This window comes from Gadus macrocephalus, chromosome 5, assembly GCF_031168955.1.
Source record: "Gadus macrocephalus chromosome 5, ASM3116895v1".
Lineage (NCBI taxonomy): Eukaryota > Metazoa > Chordata > Actinopteri > Gadiformes > Gadidae > Gadus > Gadus macrocephalus.
The window spans coordinates 14951231-14975418 of record NC_082386.1 but is presented as its reverse complement, the minus strand read 5'-3'; the positions used below and the strand labels follow the sequence as shown (position 1 = coordinate 14975418).

Here is a 24188-nt window from a genome sequence, read left to right as displayed (position 1 = left end):
CGAGCTCACGTACAGCCCCCCGCTGTTACAATGCATAGCCTTCTTGAAAGTTGGTGTGAAGAGCGTTTAGCGATCTACACGACCGCTATTGAACCGCTTTGGATCAATACTTAGAAACAGAACAAAGGCTAGACCTGGTGCTGAGTTCAACAATGTTTTCGTGGCTCTTGGTAGTGAAAGCGGACCTGTTCACCTGTTAAAAGTAACGGTAAACCTACTCGTACAAATAGAGCAAGAAGTGAATTACGTAAGCAGAGCCAAGACAAGGACCCCTGGGTGCACACTACGCACCTCATTCAAAAGTAACTCAGTTAAAACATAGGTTTGAAAAGGCAAGCAAAACATACTCGGGGATCATTTAAGAGAGGACAAGACAGTGAATTTCATTTGGTCGTTTTGGGAATATAAAATAACCTATTCCGGTCAGTGTTTTCATATTTCATAGCGCCATAGGAGTAACGTTACTGGGTAGGAAAACGTAAATCAAGTCTCACTCACCTTCAGAAATACACCAAACCCAGAGAGCAAAAGCGCAAAAACTGTCGACCGTACGATAATCAACAAGTCCAGGTCCCTATCACACCATGTATAAAGATGTTTTTTAAAAAGAAAAAAACAAGAACTCGCCGAAGTGAAGTATCCCAAAGTGTTTCCTCGGGCTTCGGCTAATGGAGTCCAGCCGTCCCCGTTCCTCCCTCCCTCTTTCCAGCAGCAGCGGATCACGTCACTGTTCCAATCCCACTTTTCCTTTCACACTGGGACCTTTCTTTCCCTAGCGGTCCCCACTGTTTCCTACACATACCCTGCTCTGCTGTAGTCTCTATCTTTATTCAAAGAAGCTCTAAATGTCACGCACATTTTTTTTTTTTTACCAAAACCCTGAACAGTGGGTTTATTCTTTATTCACTTTTATATCCATGTAATGTGCTGATTTGCCAGTGCCCAGTTTGACAAAAGAGGCAGTATAATTTAAACCTTGCAATTAAGCCTCATATTTATACATCCCCCAACAAATTAAAAATAAATAAATAAATAAATAGTAGATAACAATTCAGCGATTCACATCTATGAGGAGGCCAGGCGACAGCAAACTGCCTTTTATGGAAATAGTAAAGACATGCATGAGTTTGCAGCCTGCATCCGTATACCATTATGGGGTATTTTGGTTAAATGGTCCAAATAACTACGAGACTTCTGACTCAACTTTATTGATATTCCAATTGCACTGCCGCAGGTCTAACTGTTTGAGTCAAGCTGCAGGTCTTAAGTAAATCACTGTATTTGTACAGACAACATCCAATGTTGTCACGGTCAACTATCAACAATCAACAGCAGTGTGTTGAATTTCACAGTGGTCCTCTTTTAAATTCGGAGCGGGATCAAAAGGGTTTGTTATCCTTCATATATAAATTATATGTAGCTGGCCTATGGTTGCGCTGCATCCACCGCTTCGTATTTTTGACGCAACAGCAGAAAATGCAACAAGAGGGAGCAATCATGAATCATCCAGGTTTCTGGCTCCGTCCCGCGGTGAACTCGCTCAATCGGAGCCACACGCCTGGATCTCAAGAGCTCCAAGCACCAGCGGAGGAATTCAGGCCTTCAGACCAGACCACAGTCTGCATCAAAGCGATTTATAACCTCCCTCTCTCTCACTGCTGCTCTGACCCTCTTGTCAGAGTGTCTGGCGGCAGATGCATTGCCTTTTATAGGCTGTGTTTTAATTGCAGGGTAAACATCTGAGTCAGTGAGACGCAGAGCAGGGTCACTAGACAGATAGGGAGAGCATTTAGCTGCTGTGAATAGAGGAGCGGAGGACTGCAGAAGAACGGAGAACGAGCGAAGAAGAGTGGAGGAAGAAGTCAGTTAAACGAAAATATGTGACTACCAACATTGGTATATTAAAAAGAACGGAACGCTTTCCTAAGGTGAAATTGAGATCGTCTTTTTGTGAAAGTAAAATTATCTAACTTTTTTATAACCATCAAGACATGAGCTGCTAGTAAATGTACATAGGACTACCACAATGTAAGAGCAACACTGCAGCAGATTGTGGATGTTTTAATATTATCTAAACATGACTACCATCTGCTGGCGAACCTCTAAAATCACCATGTATTATTTACGCGCGTCACTTCTGCTGTAACAGGCGCCATCTGTGACCAAGGCTTCTGCAGATGTTTATTAACTGCGTTAAAGCACTCATAGCTTAGGTTGAAACCACAACAGCTTGTGATTTACAATAGAGCCTATTCATGATGTATCAATGCACTTCATCTGCAATGGAGAGGAGTGCACTGGGAAGAATGCAACCCTTTCAGATTAAATAAAAGCCCTATTGTCTATTGTCCAACAGGGAAACCAGGAATCGTCCCCTTTTGTCTTAGATTTCCATCCCAGAATGTCTGGTCCCAGACAAATTTATCTCTGTAGAAGTTACACAAAAACCCATGAATGAAAACTAGGTCATTACTGATCAAATAGAAAGAAGGTAACACGTAGACATGATATGGGAAAAAAAAGTTTAATAAAAGAAATAAATACAATGCTTCTGATGGCAGTTTAAAATAAAACAGGCATTGGTTAGTGCACAGCTCTGGGCAGTGGGGTTGGGGGAGGGGGGTCTCATCCTTTCAAATAATCAGTCATATTTATATTCAACAATAAACTGATTAAATTCCTTGTTCTATAGCCTCATAATGCAGCTGTCCTGGGGAACTACAGACAGCTACAACGGTACAACCGATGCCAAACGATGTAGGAAATAAGACAAACAGCAAAACAAAGAACCCTCCTTCAATGCAATGAGATGCCCTTTCAGCAAAAATAAATTCCTACGTAAATCCTCAGAATGTTCTAGTTGGCAGAATGTCACGACATGACCGAATGGCATATCAAAAAGCCGGATACATTTGGTGGTGCTTTATGAAAATAAAACAGATAATTTAGTAAAAGCTGTCGAGTTGGGCTTGTGGTATTCAGCTAGGCAACTTTAACATGCAGGGGAATTATTTATCCATGCGTTTTCACTAGAAAAACTTGAGGATGGTGGAGTATTGAGCAAAAAGGACTGCTTCTGTGAAGGAATAAAGGGGAAATTGTCTCCAATCTACGAATGCAGGTTATTAAAATCATTGGCCCTCTGTCAGTGCTTTTTTTCACATACGAGTAAAAGAGCAAGTTTAAAAGACACCCCGTCTACCATTAGGCCTACTAAAGCAATTATTCAGACTCCTTAAGTAGGTAATGGGTTTTGTCCAGTTGATGCAAACATATTTGGATCACATCTCGTTTTTCACAAAACGCATCAATGACAAGACGAGTCCGATCTAGATTAGCGTAGATACAACAGGTCCTTAGATGAATTATTTTCATACATAAATACACACACAGGCATGCATGCATCTACTAACCGACACTTTTTGAGTGCTTCACGGCTGAAGAGAACGTATTATAGTGGAGGACCGGTCCACGGTCCTCCACACAGTAGCTTATGCCACCATCAGGTCAGGACTATGACAATCGAGAGATAGGGACATGAAGGCAACTTCATACTGAAGCTGAATAAATTCCAGTAAACACAAAGTTTTACCTCATAGACCCCATGAGAGAATAATGTGAGGTAAGCCCATTACAGATCCAACACATTTCTATACCCTTATAAAGCATTACATTGGAGGTGCATGGAAATAGTTTGGATTATTCCCTCGTCAATCTTAAGGCAAGCTTTATAGAACAATTTCAGACAGTTATCGAACTGTCTGAAATTGCACATGGATTTGTCTGTTAAGGCTTTCTAATTTTGTTATTCTGAAGTAATGGTTATCTTTTATGATGTAGGGAATGCTGACAGTTCAAGGTTGGGTCCCATATGAGTCTATGAGAATGGGGTCAGAGTAGCACAGCTTCAAATCATGCCTAATGTTAAAAGTCAAGTGTTACGATTGTATTTTCATGAAGCAGCAGTCAAAATATTTGCATTTTACTGAAAAATAAAAACCTGCTTTGCGTACATGCAAACCATTTTTTGTTACATATTTAGAGGTTAATATTCACAGCCGATTAAAATGTTTAAAAAATAACTTCCTATTTAGAAAAAATACATGTTTTTCCAGAGGTCTCATGTCAATCATATACCGGTAACTGTAAACACACGTTTGCAGAAAAGGTCTCCTGGTGATCTTATTTTCATCAATAAATACTCTAGACTCAAGCTCCACATAATAAATGCCTTTTCCAATAACTGAAAAGATAATGATTTTCCTAGTTTAATAGCTCACCAAGAGCTATTTGAACAACTTTGAATAACTGACATTTACATTTGATTCATACATATTCTCTTAAATATTTAATCTTAAACAAAAATAAATGTGCAACCCTAATCAAGGAGTCTCCATCGCTTTAGAGTTTTTGTGTGTGTGCAGTTGTTAAAGCCACAGTAAGGCCTGTTAGTCATAATAAAAAAGGGACTCATTCATTTGTCATAACGATCTCCATTTCAAAAGGAGATTAATGGTAAGGTTGTACTTCAAGATGTACTACTTTCTCTTGTCGACATCGACAACAAAGAAACAATTGAAATACAGAATGAAACATTGCAAGTCAAGTCAATGGTCCGTCAAGTCAATGGTGCTTAAAAAATATTATGTGTTGTACTTGTGGGTTTGCTATTCTGCACTCAATGCTTCAAAACCTAAGAGCAAGGCCAACGTTGTTGCTTCAGAAATAAGATATATAAAATGTGACATTTATGGCAGACTTCCTGTAACAGTGAAATATATTACTTCTTTACACAGACAGTAGAATTGTTCTATGAAATGCGGTCAAACAATATCAATGTTTGACAATAAGAAATGCTGCCATTGTGCGCTTTATGGAAAGTAAAAACACGACCAGTCTTTTTCTTCAAGGAGATGAGCGAGGGAGAGACAGTGAGACAGAGACAGACAGACAGAAGGACACAGACACAGACACAGAAACTTTAAGGTGGTGGGACCAACCTTACCAAGCTCCTATTATGTATATGCCATGTTCTCTATACAGGACACAGGGGGGCTACTGGTCATAGTGGCACAAGATTCACCTCCTTAGGGGTTCTCAGTTCAATGGTGTCACCCTTGGGGTGAGAGCGATGCTGTAGCTATTAAATATAGAGCAAACAACGGTTGGTGTGTGTGTTTGAGTGACGTTCTGAACCAGCTCCGGTTAAGGAACACATATGTTAAGACAAGGAACAGAAAGGAAAAGAGACATAAACGGGTCGGAGAAATCCTGTGGGTTTGTGTGTGCAGGTCTGTCTGTGTGCATGCACGCGTGTGTGTGTGTGTGTGTGTTAGTCTTGCTCCAAGTCGTCTTTGGCGGCGGCTGCAGCTGGCGTATCTTTCTGCTTGTATATGAAGGTCAACAGGAAGAGAGCCACATCGTGGGAGATCCAGTAGCCCGTGTGTGAGGTCACCGCTGACCAATAGCGACTCTCCACCAGGCCCTCAGGTAGCTCAAAGTCGATACGGCGTTCCAGCTCCACTGCAACACAACACAACACTGATCTACCTCCTGGTACGCACTCAATGCACACTTTATGCTTAAGATCCTTTCTTCCGCTTCAACAACCGACATGACATTTATTGGTCAAAAGACATTGATACCGAAGCTACAAAAGGCCAATATTGATATTTTGCTCTTCTGATTCCTCATGATATCAACAGGTGCTGTTTTAACATATAAATACCATAAATCGAAAAAATAGAAATGGAATAGAAGATAGTCGATTCTAGAATAGAATAGAAGATAGTAATTTATATAGATCCAGTATTAATATTGATCTACTGACGCTGAAGTCTGTGGAGGTGAACGTACGTGATGTGTCGGCGACGGCGGGGCCAGACTGGGCCATCGTGGAGAGGCTGTACGCCGATTGGCTGTCGGCTTTCTTTGGCTCTTCCCCCTCTGCGGTGGCTGCGCCTTCCTCCAATCCCAAAGATACAGAGGGCTGGCTGCTGGAGCGAGAGAACCGAGAGAAGAGGATGCCCCCGATGCCCTTGCCTATGCTGGCCGCACCTACGCATTACGACAGACGAAGAAAGAGCGCGAGGAAGAGAGAGATGCATGCGAGATAAAAACCAACTGAAAATTAACAAAAACACAGCAAATGCATACCTTCGCCATTGTACAATATAAGTCAATGTGTAACACGGTACACATGTGGATTGTCAACGACCCAGGCTTTACGTGGACCAATGGGAGACTGAGGTGGCCTTACCCAGGATGCCCGCCTTGCCCAGGTTGGTAATGGACTCCCCGTAGTGCCTGCGGATGAGGACGGGGGAGGTGCTGGGGCTTGGAAGGCTCTCACTGTCCGACGTGGGGTCTTTCACCGGTGTGAGGAACGTCGGCCGGATCTCGTCGTAGGGCGTGGGATTGGCGCTGCACCTGATGTGGGAAATCGAGAAAAAAAAGGCGTGACTGTCGGACCGTGGTGTTGCGTTAGGTTGAAGACAAAGGTTGGTAGTGGAGTCGACGTCTCACCAATGAATTTGAACGGGTGCAATGTTGCTGTAATGTTTGAGGATCAGAGGCTCCAGTCTGTAGGCCTGAAAAAGAATGTAAGAAGAGTTACAGGCCAAAACGCACCACAGCAAGCACTCCAACTTCCACATGTGTGCTGCATATGTGTCTCACGGCTTGATGTTATATTCGCTGGATATTATAGGCAAGGCAAGGCAACTTTATTCATATTTCACTTTTCAAGGCAACTTTATTCATATATCACTTTTCATACACAAGGCAGACTCAAAGTGCTTCACATATAAACATTGTCATACAATAAAATAAAATAATAGATAAGTAAAAGAAAACATATGCAAAGAAATGAGCAAAAATAGATTAGTGTTTTTTCAGGCATTTGTTTAAAAAAACCTTATTAGTATAACCCCCTCAATGTATGTAGCTAGTGTGTGGTGGGAATATGGGGGATAGAAGATAATTAGTCTGTATGAGTGTTCAAGTTGTAGGGGGTGGGGGGGGGGGGGGGGCTGAGCCAGCGGGACTGACCACGGGGTCGGTGGGGTGGAAGACGTTGAAGAGCCGGCGGCAGATGGAGGTGGGCAGGATGTGGTCCTGCTGGACGCTGGAGCCGGGCCGGATGCCCCTGAGGGCCAGGAACACGGCCAGCGGAGAGCCCATGCAGAAGAAGTTCTCCACCTGGGGGAGACGCCCACACAGCCAAACCCCCGTGTTTAGGAATAACTTAGAAGCACAATTAGCGTTTAACTTTATCATGCTGCTATTCGGCACTTTACCGTATTGCACCTTTGTTTGCACCTCTATTACTGCCTCAAAACACTGAATATTATATTCAGTACAATGTATTTGATTTCTGTCTGCATATGTCGTGTTTATTTGTTTTGGTCTTTTGACACTTTTATGTTGTGTTACTGTATTATGTTGTTATGTTATATGTTGCGTGTTAAATATATTAATAGCACATTTGAAGTATGAGGAAACGCAATTTCGGTCCTCCATGTATCCTGTTGCACGGTTGGTCTGACAATAAAGTTAACTTGAAATGATATGCCAGGGGGACAGCGCCATCTCTGGTGGAGCCCCGGTTATTGCGAGTCATAGCGTCTGATATGCTTCCAAGTCCATAGCTCATATCCTATTGAGTAAAAGATTCAAGTAGTGTTGGAAACTTCATTTGGAACCCTTTCTGTTAAACTAACAATATCGATTTGATTCAAGTTGTGATGATGTGTGATTGTGGTGGCCCATTCTCTTCATTAGCACAAACCCAGACAGTACTGTACAAATACGATCCGTATTATAAAAATTGTATAAAGACGTTTGTGGTTCTTTTTTACATGTACATCATCTTGTACCTTAAATTTGAGTGCTGGAGCTGCTGATGGTTTAGAGGCTTCCAGGCCTCCAAGCCGACCTTCCAGTTCTCGTAACCTGGGGTGAGAAAGAAAAAAATAGCGCTCAATAACCCTCCTTAAACATAACAATATACAATATAGTATTAGACTGCTGTTGTGATGTCGCTTGACAAGTTTATAAAACAGCTCGAGTTGCGTCCCGCAACACAATACACAATGAATTAATAGATTAACAATATAATAGATTTGGGAGACTATGCCACAACAACGTGGTTTCGATTCAGCTTGGTACGGCCAGTCATGGGGAACCATTTGTAACATGATAGTATCCACTTCCACCTCAGCTTCAAACAACTTAAAAACACATAATACAAAAAATATGCAAAATATTCCGTGCCACCTGGGAAGTAAAGCAGCAGTGACCACACCCGCACATCAAACCAGTAACAACAGAAAGGGCCTCCAAGGCTGGCGTCTCACCTGGTCCTGGTGGTCTGCAGCTGCTCCATCAGGTCCTTCTCCTCGTAGGAGAGCCAGCGGAGGGCCAGCTCCTCCTCCATGGCCTGGTGCTCCTGCAGGCAGAAGCGCACGGGGTCCCAGCCCGTCATGATGTCGAAGGCGATGACGCAGCCCAGCGAGTGGGACACCATGGACACCTTGCCGCCCTTCTCCACAAACTCGGGGTTCCGCGAGCAGAAGAGCGAGTAGAGTCTGTTCAGCTCGTGGGTGAGGCCCTTGGTGATCTGCGCATGAAAAATAAACAGAAATTATGATCGTGTGTGTGTGTGTGTGTGTGTGTGTGTGTGTGTGTGTGTGTGTGTGTGTGTGTGTGTGTGTGTGTGTGTGTGTGTGTGTGTGTGTGTGTGTGTGTGTGTGTGTGTGTGTGTGTGTGTGTGTGTGTGTGTGTGTTCCAGTCACCTCATCTCGGTACAGTGGGCTGGTGTAGTACATGATGTCCATAGCGCTGCTGTTGAGGAGGTCTCTGAGCCCTCTCACTTTATCTGGTGTGATCGAGTCCACGGTATCTAGAAACAGCACAAGGCAGTCCCTCAGTTCTCTATGCTACTGTCTGACGGCACTCGCAGAGTCAGTTGGTCGAGATGAAAACAGAAAACGAACGTGAAACGTATTCTTTAAGTTGCTTTGTTGATATAGTTTATTAACATTCAATTGCTTAACATAAAAAAAATAAGGAGCATACATGATATATTATCAATGACTTATAATATATATAATAAGTAATTGTTACAAATATATTACAAAATAAATAGTACCTCATGAGTAATCAAAAAGATTGAGACACGATAGATAGCACATTGGTTTTCGCACACACACACACACACACACACACACACACACACACACACTCACCGCCATCCAGTGCCAGTTTAGAGCGCCACTCCACAGGAAGGAACTCCACATGCTCTCCGTGGTTCTCTGAGAAATGTTTCTCCTCCATCTTCCTTACCGCCTCTCTCAGCCTACACATACACACACACCAAGTAGATAAATAAGAGTCATTACATATCAGTATCAACACTTATCATTCATTATGAAGTACCGATATTTCTGTAGCTCCTCTGACATTGATAATATGCTTTCATTACCCTCGGCTTTACCCGGAGGACACTAAGGAGTCAAACCCCTCTGTTAATCCAAATGTACATGCATGTCAATTTATGTCCAAAGTTCTCATAGGCGCTCATTGAAATGGGATCCTACTGCAGACTTTACATTCTGAGTCAAGGTGAACTCATGCTAGAGAATAAATAGTCAATGCTAACAACATCTACAGCGAAATTAAACGGTCATGGTTTAGAGGGGGAGGAGGGGGGCTCTATATTAATGCATTAGAAGTGATGGCTATGCTGCTGTAGGTCCAGTATGGGGCAGTGTAGCCTTAAAGAATCTGCAGAGAGCGAGAGAGCGAGAGAGATACCGACGTGTGAAAATGGATGGAAAGAATGCCTTTTAAGTGAAACTGGTTGTACTGCATCGACCGGAGGCTAGATTGATAGCACTAAATGACGGCTGGCACGTAGTCAATGTGCTAAAATGCTATGAATCTGAAGTACAACATACAAAGCCTCTATGCACAGCTAGTAAAAAGCAATTGTTATGAGAGTAACCTTGCAATGTTGGGATACGTTTAGGAAATCTATTCAAGACATTAGTAAGCAAGCAATAGCATACGGATCATTAAGGTTAAAGGCAAAGATAAACATTTTGCTAGAATTATAAGAGGTCTGATCTTTCCTCTTAAGGCCTCTGAGAACGGTGCAGAGACTGTAATCCACAGGGGGTGGGAGCCAGGCTTAGAGGTGAGGTCAGTCTGCCTTGATCTACTTTACCTGCTTAGCCAACCTAAGTTGTGGTCAGAGGAATGCCGTTTGGCTCAGAGCATTGAGACACGCATGCCTCTGCTCCCTGCGTTCTCCCACTACTATCTCTGCTGGATCAAAACCAGAGCAGTTGTGCAACTAAAGACAGCCAGCTATAGTCCTACTCGGCCAGATATAGTGCGGCTGTAGCTTGTGGACATTCAGATCCTGATGTCGCCATGTTAAGAGCTGTGGTGCATGTGATGTCAGACACTGACTCACTCAACTGTTAATGCAGAAGGAGTCATGTGTCTTTGCTGTTCTCATAGGGTTTAAGATAGTCCTAAACCTTTGCTATAAACGTAGTTACCATTTTCCATTTTGTTAGCTTTCACGCCCATCAGGGCCTTTGATTGTATTGAAGCCGAGTATAGCTTCTTGCAAACAAATTGGCGTCTGTGATGCACAGGAGCTCAGACACCTCCCATGCGATGGGATGTGCACGTCATCTCCTCTGCAAGATTTTTTTGCACAAAAAGCAGTGCTCTACATGGCATGACATGTACAGCGTCTCTCCGGAAAGCGTTTCAGCCCCTGCTTACTACAGCAGTAGCTTGGTGGACTTCCAATGGCAAAAGAATACTCAAGTTATACCTGTCTAGCATTGTTTATAGCAGGGATCACAGTTGTGAAAAAGACAGAAGAAGGCGAGTTATGTAGATAGTAAGGGTAAGAGAGCTGCAGGGTGTCCAGATAAAATGTCAAAGGAGAGACGGTTGACCTGATTGACGTCATGTAAATCACAGGTTCGAATCTGAGGGATACCATCTCATTCCTCAATCCTGTTGTCAAATTGGCCGTGTTGAAGCCATCGTTCATATGATACGGCCTCAGTATGAGCGGGACAGACCATGTAGGGGAATAGGGCATGTTGCTCAAAACACTCTGGATGGAAACCAGAAACCTTCGGCGGGGAACAGACCACCCTGAGCCACTACACCGTCCGATTCTCCCACTTACATTCCAGTGTTCTTGATGATGCGGCCCTGGTCCATCTTCTGCCCGATGCCGTGGACAACAAAGACCACGTGAGTGGTCTGGGGCGGCCGGTCTTCAAGGGAGGCCTCCTCCACGTAGCCGCGATGCAGCCGCGTCCCACTGCTAGAGGCTGGGGACAAACACTGCGAGGTCAGCGGAGGAATTTTGAGGGCACAAACCACACTGTGTGTGGTTTATTTCAATTGAATTATTGTAGTTTCACCAGCGACTGATAAACGACACGCATTGTTGAGCTTTTTGTAGCATTAAACATATTGAAGACAGATTATGAGTGTCTGAGTGACATGCTCTGCTGGGGTCAAACGGGTCAGTAGGTTGGGACAAAGCCTCCTGCTGCGAGTGTGGCCAGTTGCAGTGTGTTGTGCAACAGCTGTACTGTAGCTAGCAGCCTGTACACGTGTGTGTGTGTGTGTGTGTGTGTGTGTGTGTGTGTGTGTGTGTGTGTGTGTGTGTGTGTGTGTGTGTGTGTGTGTGTGTGTGTGTGTGTGTGTGTGTGTGTGTGTGTAGCCAATGGGATCGCTGTCTGGACACCACTAAGGAGATTTCCCTCCTTAGTGGGGGGGTGGGGGGGGTGTCTCTCTAAATCTGAGAAGGAGAGGGACAGGAATGTGCTACAGGACTGGAAGATTGGAGATAACATTAATGCAGATCCATGCATATCATAGAATCCAACCTGGGCTCTAACACAAATTGTGATGTGTTAAATTGCTTCTGTCTGATTGCTCAAAAAACAACAGATGAATGGGTTGCGTTTCAGTAGGCTAATCTAATAAAAAAACTGGATTATACTGCAACAACAATCAACTTTTTTAAACCCAAGAAATTCCCCTGTAGGTGAGGAAAAGCGTAGGCAGAATTCTGACCTTTGGAGAAGCCCAGCTTTTGTGTAACAGAGCGTGCGATTTTGGAGGTGGTGGCATCACTGTAGAGGTAGACCTCATCCACGCTGTGCCAGTCCACGTGGGTGCGACTCAGCTTCAAACTGTGGACGGCTGCAATGTTCCGGCCAAATGGGGACGAACACACGCAAGGGGAAATAAAAAGGGAGAGCAAGGTATTGGTGTACAATGACAATGATTATAACAAAAGAAACAACCTGAGTTTTCAGAGGGAACAAAAATAACAGGAGTATGTGAGGATCGGAGGTTTCACATGAAAGGATGGTAGAGAATAGAGACAAGAGGATAGAAAACACAGCCACAGTTAAGAGCTCAACAGTAGTACAACACCACCCTAAAAATAAAAAAAGAAGAGGAAAACAACATCAAGTCCAAGAGCACGATCAAATAGTCTAGCAGGGCATTGATCTGCAGCATCATGGGGAAGCACACCACGTCAGCACACCATATTTCTGCCTACTTCAGCTCTTTCTTGCTCATAGTGCAGTGTCATTTTGTCTGCACGGCGGTAGCCATATTTCCTTGTCTCTTGGACAGGCTAATTTCAATTGTCGACACGGTGACTAGAGCAAGAAAGAGCAGAGATATGGCTAAGAGGAGACCCATTGTTTTACATCTTGATGAAGGAACATGAAAGTATTTGATTAAAAAAAATAAAGACTGAGGAACGACCCCTTGTGACATGTCCTTACAATCCCCTTTAGGTGTGCCGCTCAGCCAAGGAGCACTGAGAAGGGTGAGTGCAACACTGACATCGGGCCAAGGTCCAATCATAAGTCCTGTTGGAATCAAATGGAATGTTCCAGATTACCTTGTGGATAACTAACCAGTTTGAATATTAGATTGGTGAAGATCAAACATGTTTTTGTGGCCCACAAGGGTACCTTCTTACTGCAATGTTGCTCAAAAAAGACAAAACAAGTCAGAGATTGAGTCAGCGTGAGGCCTTTAAACACCCATAAGGGGATGAGTCCCACTCAGTTAAAAGTGGCGTCCATTCCTCTATTACTTGATTATTTGGGCCTATGAGAGGTTGGAGGCCGTAATCAGTGCCTCCCTGTTTGGACCGGAGAGAAAAACTATTGACATGGGAGTCATGGAGCCAAAGGGTTGAGCTTTACCTGTCGTGTTTTGACAGGATAACAGGATGTCTTTGTCCAAGAGCACCAATAATAATCAAGCCATCTAAATTATAGATGTGGACCTGATGGGGTAGGTAGACTGTAATGTAGCAGGCAAGAGTGACGTGATGCTAAAGAGGATGTGGTAGGAAGGCTGATTTAAATGTTTGTGAAGGTTCTCCGACAGTCACACCTTGGAAAGCTTATAACGAGTACTAGGATTCTAACACTAATCCCTCACAGCAATGGAATGATAGGTACAGCATATGGGAAAGAGATGGAAAGCGAACAGCATAAGACGGGAAGAAGGAATTGGTTTCTGATCTACAGAAGGAGGCAGAGAAGAAAAGAATGTGCCTTGATTTGTTCCTACTCGAGTGGCGTAAGAACAAATGAGCAGCAAAGCTGCTATCTGGCATCAGGGGAGTAACTCTGACTACCGTTATGATAATGAGTTGAGTGCTTACAGTTCAACCGCTTCAGTGGCAACAGCCTGCATTTAATTTGTCTTCACTTTATCTGGCCAAGCCATAGTCTCAGCTACACTATAAATACACATTTCATTGAAACTTAACACGGGGGGCTCTATGTTAGTGACGGTGTGGCAAGTCTATCCAAGTCGATGCATGAGCAGCATGGAAACTAGCTTTTTGGTCAATGTCCGCGCCTGGATTTTCTACAGTAATGCTAGGCCAGAACTTGGTGAAACCGAGCAGTTTAGTTGAGGTTCAATGCACCCACAACTAGGGCAGTTCTGGAACTCAAAGAAGCCAGCAGTACACAGCGGTGCATTATAGCCCTCAATGGCTCCTCTGTTTAGTGACCTGAGCCTAGCCATCCTCCACAGAAAGCTTTGTTCAGAGCCCTCAGAGCCAGAGTGAGGGGGTAGTTCATTAATGACTGTGGCTGTGTGTCAGGAGATAGGAGTGAGGAGAAAATAGCTAGTCAGGGATGAGAGAGGGCAGAAGAGCTTAAACAGACACCGCACATGGTGGCCTTATGGTAACAGGCTGCTTGAGTTCTGATCCATCTTTGGTATGGGGTTAATTAAAAATGTTCCAATGATAGAATGACTGTACAATCTCAGTATTTATCTTCACTTTCCCTATCCTTCCACTTCAGCTCGAGTACAAAACACTGCTGGTTTCCACAAAAAGACAGTAGCAGCACTTAACTCTGGGTCACAGCAGAGTCAGAGGTACTTGCATGAGGGCTAGGTACAGGCTCACAAGGGGAGGTGGGATAGGTGTTGAATGTGTTGTCGTCATAGAAATACACCTCAGATTGAAGGGGAAAGGTACGTCAAGAGATGCTAGAAACTACAGGGGAGAGAACGGGCATAGGCTTTGAGCACTAATGTAGAGGGAAAATAATAAATTCGGGTTTTACCGTACCTTGGCAGCGTTTGCGTTTGTGACATGTGGTTTTAGCACAGGTCTGATATCCGCTCCATTTGAACAGAAAGGGGAGGTAGAAGGGGGGCAGGTGGGAAAGAACTAACAACCAAGAGAAAGTGATTAATATGCCCGGCCTTGGGGTAATCACACAGACTACCACTACTGTCATCACTTTTGGACAAGGGCATCAGTCAAGTCGGGACGCTATCAGATGGGGACCTCTCTGGATGGTAGCAGATGCTGCCAGCTAGGGCAGTACATCATGGCCTTTTATATCCAATTCCACTTGGCAAGGAATAAGCAAAAAAAGGCTGAGGTCAAATATAAAGGGGAACCCGATATGGGACTTTACTTGAAAGATGCCAGAGATGACTGATGATGGGGTCAACATTACACAAAAAAAACATGACAGATGCCGTTGCCTTAAGATTGTGACGATTTCCGAAGGAATTTTGATTTGATTCTACTTACCGTAAAACACTGAGGCTTGTGATCAAATATTCTAAATCAAAGTACAATAAAGCATACATCCTCAGCAAGGCATGATTTTGCATGGCTGCAAATGATCACAAACATGACTATCGGACAGTGACAGAATAATATCATGGTATAACGTTTTTGGGAGTCTCTGTATCCTTATCAACAGATACATGGGAGAGTATTATGCATTGTCAAAAGCATTTATGTAGCAAAAAGACCAAAGATGATGAAATCAACAGAAAACAACTAAAATGAGTGGTGTAACAGTGTAATAATGGTTTTAATATTTTCACAAAAACTATCTACAACTATGTTGAACTAGCCACTCAACACCAAACTGTCAACATATTAGTAAGTCAGAGAGGAAAATGGCATTAAAACAAAAGAGCACAAAACTTAATACAAATAATTGTGTGAATGGAAATGATTATGGTTCACGTGGTTGGATGTACCATTATTAAAGTAAAGTCAGCACTTCTTGTTATATATATTTAGTTAATATATTATAGTACAATATAATATATTGATAGTATATATTTCTCGTTACAATTTGTTAGGATCTACTTGAATGCCTCAGAGTTTTAGTTGATGAGTTGGTTACTGCTGCGTATAAGCACATGCAATCAGACAACAGCTAACCTTTGAAATTGCCTTTTTTTTTTTTTTTTTTTTTAATCCTAATGGCGGAAACGGACCTACCCCCATGCCCTAAAATCACCCCTTTTCCCTTCACCAGCACTTTTCTTAGACTTTCTGGTATGGTGGCAGTGTTGGGTGTTTATCAAATTGTTGTACATACTTGTACTTGTACACCAAAACCTTGGCTACAGGCCTTTTGCCAAGATAATTGTTTGATTATCTTGCAAGAACAAAATACGTCTAGTACCATTACCTTTTAAAACAGGCCACAGTAAAAAGAAAGGGCAAAATTACATAGAAGCATTTAGGATAAGGTATAACTTAAATCAGAAGAAAATATGCCAGTCTTTAACAGACAAATTGATAGTGCAAATCCAAGGCTTGACATGGGGGAACCTCTGGCTCTGACTTGCAAATGCCAGCGGCCTCTTAGTCAGGCAAATTAATAATGCTCAGGGAGAGGAGAGCTGAGGTCACTAGCGGCGTACTAAAAGCTTCGATAACAATGAGGTTCATCTGTGCAGGACAACAGAGGAATCCATCCACAAACCATTCCCTACATTAGCTTGAAGTAGGTGAATTAGAGGGATAAAATCAATGCACTATTATCTGTTTTACTAATGACCTACTTAAAATACTAGTACGACAAAATTTCAAATTAGGTAAACCATGGCCTTGTCAAAGCATCACCTTTCACAATTCTTTGAACCCCAACAAGCAGTCTCAAAGCCAATGGTTAGCAGCACAACATAACAAGAATGATGGCCTAAATTAACCTAACCTTGAGCTTATGTTTGCAGCTAGCTGCTGTGTACATCAGTCAGAAAATAAAGTACTGTGGACGGACACCCGCATGTCACTGGTTTGACTTATTTTTCATTTGTCTCTTTTATGTCCCATGTGTTGATGGATGACATACTGTGCCCATTCTGTTAGGCACGATATTTTTTTAATGGCCCCATATCTCAGTCAGGTGCAGTCCCAGGTCTACACAGGCAAATCCATGCTGCAATTGAAATGAGAATGTAGATATTCCTAAAACATATTTGAATGTGTGCTTCAACCTACCAAAAATAACAGCTTGTGAAACCTTACAAACTAAAGGTAACTAACGATACTTAATCAATTAATGATTTATTTTTTGGAAAGATTAAACAGCCCGTTTCCTACAACATCTCAGTTATTCATGATAAACTAGTGTATCCACCCAATAATCACTTGACCAAGTTTTCTCGGCAAGTTTCAATTCCTTTTCAGTACCAAACCAACACTGGCGAACCAAAGAAAACATTTGTCATCATGAGGTTATGTGAAAAGAGAAAAACTCACTTCCTCTATTCCATCCTATATGAATCTGTGATTAGTCGCTGTGGGTGTTTTCATAGCTTCAGTTGCAGAGATATGTTTTGGTGGTTTACCATCTGGGACGAGCATTATGATTATTACTCCGAAAAGTGCCCTCAAATTTTACAGGCTGGTGTCACAAGCTAGCCATGAAGAGCCGAGAGTATCATTGTTGGAGACATACCAACAATATAATCTCATCCCCAACAGAGAAATAGTTATAAAAATGTATGCAGTTCTAAAAAAAAACATCTCTTTTTGATTATTCAGCAGAGGTAATTTGCGGAAATGATCCAATATTATATCATATCTTTGCAGCACATAGTATGACAGCACGTCTTCCCAGCAATCATAACAGAATATTAGTTTTGAAAGCCTGAATAATTAATCTTCCTCTCAAAGGACAAGGCTTGATGCTACCAACCAGCTGCAGAGGTAAGGCAGCAGGGAAAGCCCATAACATAAGCTTCCATCATCCCCATTAAAGTTTGCAATGTCAAGGTAGATGTTCGCACCACATAGAGCTCAGCTGTTATCGTATCAAAGAGAACTTAACATGTCAAAAACAGAAGTGAATGGAGGAACCATGACTTGAGCTTGACGGTGAGCAATTCCCTCACTGAATAATGGCTTTGTGAAAAAGGTTGCTAATGTATCCATCGAGCGCTAGGGTCATCCGGGGGATTAATGTACAGGCCGACGGAGTCAAGTTACTTGGATATTGTTCTCCTAATGGCTGCGAGAAGCGTTTTGTAAAGAGACTATCAACTGTTATATTTCTACCACTGGTGAACACTGGGTCTTAAGTGGCTGACAGCATCTTACAATATACACAACCTTAAATTCATGCCTCATTAGAGGCAATATATCAAAAGTGTATGCATGTTTGGGCTTCATGCATAAGTGACCTCTATGTCCATCCAGATAATGTGCCTAGAGTGAGGGATGTTTCTTTGCCCAAGGCAAAAAGCTATGGAGTACATACAAGACAAAAGGCCCACAGAGGCCATGAATGGCTAACCTAGTCAATCAAACCTCCAGTGCACTGGCCTGCTGATTGCTTTATTTATGAGGCCCAGTAGCATCTGAGAAGGGGTGGAAGAACGTCCACACAGGTCTGCTGTACTGCAATGTACTTTGCAGCAGACGGGTCGATGCCAAAAAGGGGCTTATGGTTTATTAATAAATGGAGCATAGATCGGCTAAGGTTAGGAGTTTTTATTTGAGTGGTAAAATTGTATGTGAATTAAGTGAAAAAGTGGCTAATGCATAAGTGGCTATTTAAATAGGAGTGAATTTCAACTGCAGTATACAGTACATAAAGATCAATCCGGAATATTCAAATATATCACCCACAGTGCACAAACATTTCCCTAATCTTTTAATAAAGCTTTATCCCTGCCTGCATTTTTCATTAATTCAACAAAGCAGAGATGGAGAGAACAAAAACACTGGGTAAGGTGGTTATGGCTGCATCAGCATTTGAGATTAGGCTTGCGTCACAAAATGTTGGCGCACATGCACTCACGGAACGCATACACCTGCTCCAATCACTCCCCTTCCTAAGAGCAGCAGGCATAGCTGCCACATATTGTTCCTAAATCACAATTGCGTCATAAGACAAGCTGTACAATAGACCTGAAGGGGAATGGCTAGCAACTTCTAAAATAGCATCTCTAAATTGACCTGTATGGCTCTGTCCCTGATACAACAAACTATTTAAATGATGCATTGTTTACACCAAAATATTGACAACAAACAAGTTGATATTTTGGTTATTAGTTTCTTAATATTGAGTTAGTTAGACCAAGCTCAAAGTTTGTCTGTTTTAAAGATTTGCTGTAGATTTGTTTGAGGTGCAGGTCATCACAGACAACAAATGTAATTGTATCAAGTTCCAAGTTATATTATGTTCCGTTAATCAGTCATCATTGTGCACTTGATTCTGTACATACAACTCTACCCCAGCATTCCCTGAAACTCACCATCTTTGCTGTCGACAGTCCTTGCCACTACGTCTGACTCAAAGTTGTCCTGCATTTGTTGACCTCGGAAACGAGTCAGGTGCTCCTGCTCGATAAGGTCACTCTCCTCCTCCTCCAACGGGAGCCAGGTACCGTCGATGAACCACTGGGCCCGCATCACAGGGATGCGGTCCTGCTCTTTATGTCGTGAAAACAAAGCGAGGAGTGCAGGAGATTATTACAGGATACCTGGACACCTTGAGGGTGTTTGACACAGGCCACCTTTTTTTCATTCATCTTGCCTGACATAATTAACAAATCCTTTGGCGGTGGTCCATATATTAATTAAAGATTAATTCATAAGGGACTCTCGTTTTAAATAAAGGCCAGGTTACAACAACGCTTAAGAGGGGTATGGAGTAAAGAGTTGAAAGGCAAAACCATACAGGACTTTTTTTTATATACTGATGAACTAAATTGATTGTATTTTGAGAAAGAGTTATTTAATCGTACAACTGTCCAAAGACTGGCCTGCTTAGAGGCTGAGTGTAATTAGACAAAAAGCCTCATATAAACTTCTACAGAGTTCCAAAATCTGCCTGAAGATTGGGGCGGCCAATATGTCTCATGTTGTTACATTGGCAAGACATCCGCCACTAAACAATGAAGTATCCATCACAGGGAGGTCAGGTTTTCAAGGCCTCTATGGTAACCAATCAAACCGACTGTTGGTAACTTCACCACGATTAATTAATTAACAGCACAACTATCACCTAGCTAAGAAGATGAGTCCCTGAAAAGATGGAGTGATAAAAAAGGTTTGAAAACAAACTGCTTATTAGATGTAGAAATCATATTGTACATACGATTCCAGTAAACAGGATAACATTCTCGTTCTTTGGCGTCCACCTCGTACAGCCCTCCCCGAACACACACATGTTCCACTTGACACTTGATGTCGTCAGGGACCCTCGCTTCTGAGGACCCGGCAGGTGAATCGAGCAATCCCCGGTCCACCTGCACACTGCTGGGTCTATTATCAACATAAACCGGCCCACTCAAGCCCATTCCTTCCAAACCATTCGGCTGCTCTCCCTCACCTCCACTCGACGGACAGTTCTCGTTTCCGTTGTGTTTTGAGTCAACAGTGTTCAGCTCGCAGGATTTACGAAACGAAAGTTCTATTTTGAGCGAGTCGTGTCCGACGAAAGGTTTCCACGTTTTCTTGTCTTCTTTATAAAACCACCTCACTTCCTCGGGTCCAAGTTCATCCACTACCTCATTATAGCGCTGTCTTGAACTGTTGGACCGGGTCCTTTTTCGACTCCCATACATTGGACCCTCGTTTGCGACGTCAGTGTCATTGTAATCCAACGAATTCGTATGAAAATAAGACGAAGCTGAACCCCGACTAGGGAATTCTGCAGGGAAAGCACTACCGAGGCCTAACAAACCACCCGGAGTGGAGAGAGGCCGACCGTGTGGACGGGGCAGGTGTCCATCCAGCCCCGATTGGACAGAGGGCATTGAAGATTGTGTCGCTTCACCCATTGTCTTGTCATAAAAACACATATACACATCATCATCCCATTCGTCGTTATGGTTGCAGTTGACATCGGCTAATCTAACTCTATTATCGGCGATCAAGGCAGAGCTTAACGAGGAGGACGTCTTGTTTGGAATATTAAAACTATTCATAACTATTCGAGAAAAACGGAACTATGCTTCTCGGTTACGGCGACCGTGAAACGGATTCTTGCTCAATTCTGAAAATAATAATTACGAATTGTCGAGCTTGGTTAGCAGTAATACGGAACCCGAATTCAAACTAGTTTCCAATCTCCTGTCAACGGAACGAGTCGTTAGCCGCTAGCTACCTAGCTACTGGATCATGTTTAGAGTTGAGACTGCACTCGTTAACCGCAGGCTAGCTAAGGAATTACAATGAAACCAGGAAACCCTGTCCTTCTTGGGCCTTTTCATCTGAAATGCCAGTGTCCAGACGCTTCCCAAGTCAGAAGATGAACAGAGACGAGCTTTACAGGAGCTTGGTATGCAAAGCTGTAGTGACCATGGTCCCTCTCTTCTTCCTGTCGGTGGAATCTCAGGTCCTCCCAGTTTGGAAATAACTCACCGGCTTGCTATTGAAACGCAGGAACGAGCATCACTTGACAGCTGACGCGGAGATCACAAGATCCCTACGGGGACGCGCACGTAGAAATGTCTCGAACACAATGGAAACCTTTCTTTTTTTTTTTTTTACGTTCCGCCTTTCAAATTGTACTTGTCCTTTTGGCCAATAGATGGCGACCCCGACCTACATTTCAATATTTTATCTGTTTATATTTGGTTTTTTTCTATCGTTTTTTAAATTAAACTACATTTGACCAATCCTTCATAATTATTTTTAATTCGTTTAATTTTAAGACTGCTTTGGCGATGTCAATGTTATAGAATGGCAAGGAAACGGGTATATCGCTGTATGCTCTATGGTTGTGGTTATACTTGGATTGTACCACAAGATGACGCACCACTCCATTAGATAAATCATCAAGCACCAGGGTTCAAGCAAAGGCCCTGTTTCACAACAAATCAACAAAATCAATTTATGCACTGTTCAAACGATAGGCGAAACTATATTGTACATCTCAACATGAGAATAATACTGTGAATAACACAATAAATACATAATATATTGTGTAGCCTATTTGTCATTGATTGATTGATCGTTTTTATATTTCACTACATATGACCGTCTGTTTGGTCAAATTGGGTCCACTTGCTAATCAACTTAATACTTTTAAGTATTCGTTTTCCAAGTAAATATTGGTAATCACACTCTAAAATCATGTTGTTTTTATTCAAATTCGCAATCTACGTGTTTAAATTCTTGTTAATGTTCGTAGGCCTACGTATGCTTGTGTTTGATAATTTGCATGTGTGCGTGGATGTGTCGTGCTGTCTGTTTGCAGGTGCGTATGTTTGCATAATGAGTGTTTTGTGTTGTGCTATTTGTGTGCGTACTTCTGGTCCAGGTGATCCTGGCTGGGGCACCGGTGTGGTTTGTGTGGAGGGAAAACGACGGAGGGAGACGGGGTAAGGAGGCCTATGGGTTGTTGGTGGGGGAGGGGGGGGGGGGGCAAGAGAGGCCATTGCAGCTGTATTTGGAATAAACAGACATTACCCTGCTGTGCTCTAATTTACCACAGAGTGGGAATAAAACTGTAAAACAAAGTCCAGCCCATTTTCAATCCACTTTTCCAAGGGCACGGACATCGCTATAAAACAAATGGACAATGATTGTTATTAAAGTGGGACACACATTCTTCACCTACAAACAGAATGCACAACCGATTACGGATCGTTGTGTTGCACTTTCCAGGCACAGTTTGATTTTTTTGCGTCTGGAGGTCGTTGGTTGGCATACAGCCCTTACAGATGTTGGCCTTTAGAGTGTGCTGCACTACCACCACCACACACACATAAACATCTACAGTCTCTCGTTCAAGATTATAGTCTTTAGAGATCATGCTGAAATCCATTATTCGAGTGTACAGCCAATTCGCAACACAGTTAGATGCACTGAGTCCGACCAGAATAATCTATGCTCCAGAATAATAACCAGGGTCTGAAATAAAATGAGATGACTTCAGGATCTCTTTCTTTTTGCAGGCTTACGGATGACATGTGGCTTTTATATAAGAATTAGTAAAATTCCTCATTTTTGGCAGTCAGGCACCCATACTGCAACAGGTTGGCCTCTCTCTCTCTCTCTCTCTCTCTCTCTCTCTCTCTCTCTCTCTCTCTCTCTCTCTCTCTCTCTCTCTCTCTCTCTCTCTCTCTCTCTCCCTCTCTGTCTCTCTCTTCTGCTGGAGTTTTGCAACCACTCGGCCCACCACCTGGATGAGTAGATGACAAACAAACTGCACATTTTCTTTCCAGTAACTGACCAAATAGATATTTATAACCAGCTGGTCACCTCCTTCTCCTCCCACAGTGTCACCACCTCCTCCTTCTCCTCCTCTCCTCCACCCCAGCTCAGAGAGTTGCCTTTAAACATCAGTTTGTGAATCTCAAGGCTTTGTTCTTGAACAAAGAGGACGGCCCCTCATCTGTCCGTAATTGGGTCGTCTCTTGGAATGTGCTTGATGTCTGTGCCTGGACCACTTCCACTAAAGGCGATCCATACATCCATCCATCCATCCATCTATTTGTCCGTTCGTCCTATTCATTTTTTCATTTGTCCTTCCCACCCTTTGTCCTTCCACCTATCCACGTTGGCTCATGGTACAGTCGGAACAGTCTGCGTCTGGAATGCACAGGGTCTCGGGGGCCTGGCCACATTGCACCACCTGGGGGGGGGGGGGGGGGGGGGGGGCGGTCTTGCTAGATACACTACAAGGCTGATCTGATCTCCATGTCACTGGTAGTTACCGCCGTGACATTGACCATGGACAGATGGCCAACATTGGGAGGAGGGAGGGTTTGGAGTGAGGGTGGATGGAGGGTGTTTACTGCTTGGTTACCAAAAGGAAGCAATTTGGAGGAGTTCAAATTCCACTTGCGAGATGCTGAAACAGTAGCAGTTGGCAGTCACCCAAGAGCCCCTAGCCCTAATTGTTTTCAATAATGGCCAATAGCTGGACTATGGAATAACTGCTTGCACTGAGAAATTAAAATGAATATTCTGGTTGATGCATGTGAGGTTTGAACATCTGGACCAAAAGATTGGGGATCAGGGTATTGTCTGGTATTGTATGTATTGGCATTCATATGAGCCCTACTTTAAGTAGAAACGTTCAAGGGATGTTTATTTAGGTTATTATCTAGTTTTACCCGGGCTACAAAACACTTCCACCTAAGGATTTTGAAGAATGAAAATCCTTAGTTGGAAGTAAACAAAATATGAGGGTTTGACAGTTATTCCGAAAATCCATATACTACTTTTTACTTTTGATTCTAAATACTATAATGCTTTTTGTTGAGTAAAAAGTTTGAATGGAGGACTTTGGGCGGTATGGAGTGCATTTCAACTTAAGTATAGGGTAAGATTACATTTTCCACTGTGTAGTCAGGACTTTAGGAAA

General features: G+C 42.9%; 2 protein-coding genes across 8 annotated transcripts in view; both read right to left on the bottom strand.

Moving 5' to 3' along the window:
• Positions 1 to 720, bottom strand: part of fermt2 (FERM domain containing kindlin 2) — a 39901-nt gene extending 39181 nt beyond the window's left edge. For 2 of the 4 annotated variants that reach the window (XM_060052697.1, XM_060052699.1), the window contains exon 1: positions 499 to 720. The gene's annotated coding sequence lies outside the window, so the exon portion shown is untranslated. The remainder of the gene's footprint in view (positions 1 to 498) is intronic. The other 2 variants (XM_060052700.1, XM_060052701.1) reach the window with 1 other exon arrangement.
• Positions 721 to 2508: 1788 nt separating this feature from the next.
• Positions 2509 to 21336, bottom strand: ddhd1a (DDHD domain containing 1a). 4 transcript variants are annotated; one of them, XM_060052693.1, is made up of 15 exons: positions 19968 to 21336; positions 19123 to 19299; positions 14672 to 14773; positions 12849 to 12935; positions 12121 to 12249; positions 11219 to 11366; positions 9249 to 9358; positions 8796 to 8902; positions 8358 to 8620; positions 7878 to 7953; positions 7051 to 7200; positions 6526 to 6590; positions 6260 to 6429; positions 5857 to 6057; positions 2509 to 5523 (listed from the first exon to the last, which is right to left on the bottom strand). In XM_060052693.1, the coding sequence occupies exons 1-15, from the start codon at positions 20797 to 20799 to the stop codon at positions 5333 to 5335; spliced, it is 2808 nt and encodes a 935-aa protein (XP_059908676.1). In that variant the 5' UTR covers positions 20800 to 21336; the 3' UTR covers positions 2509 to 5332. The 4 variants fall into 4 exon arrangements, with proteins under 4 accessions (XP_059908676.1, XP_059908677.1, XP_059908678.1 ...); XM_060052694.1 differs by lacking the exon at positions 12849 to 12935 and having other exon boundaries at positions 19968 to 21335; XM_060052695.1 differs by lacking the exon at positions 14672 to 14773 and having other exon boundaries at positions 19968 to 21335.
• Positions 21337 to 24188: the final 2852 nt, after the last annotated feature.

What these genes read in the sequence shown, in the direction of transcription:
- ddhd1a (XM_060052693.1), bottom strand. Translation starts at nt 20,799, where the DNA reads ATGAATAGTTTTAATATTCCAAACAAGACGTCCTCCTCGTTAAGCTCT. An exon ending in CGGCACACCTAAAGGGGATT is followed by an intron (nt 12,250 to 12,848) that starts GTAAGGACATGT and finishes GGAACATTGCAG; the next exon opens with CCGTCCACAGTTTGAAGCTG. An exon ending in TAAACTGGCACTGGATGGCG is followed by an intron (nt 8,903 to 9,248) that starts GTGAGTGTGTGT and finishes TGCTGTTTCTAG; the next exon opens with ATACCGTGGACTCGATCACA.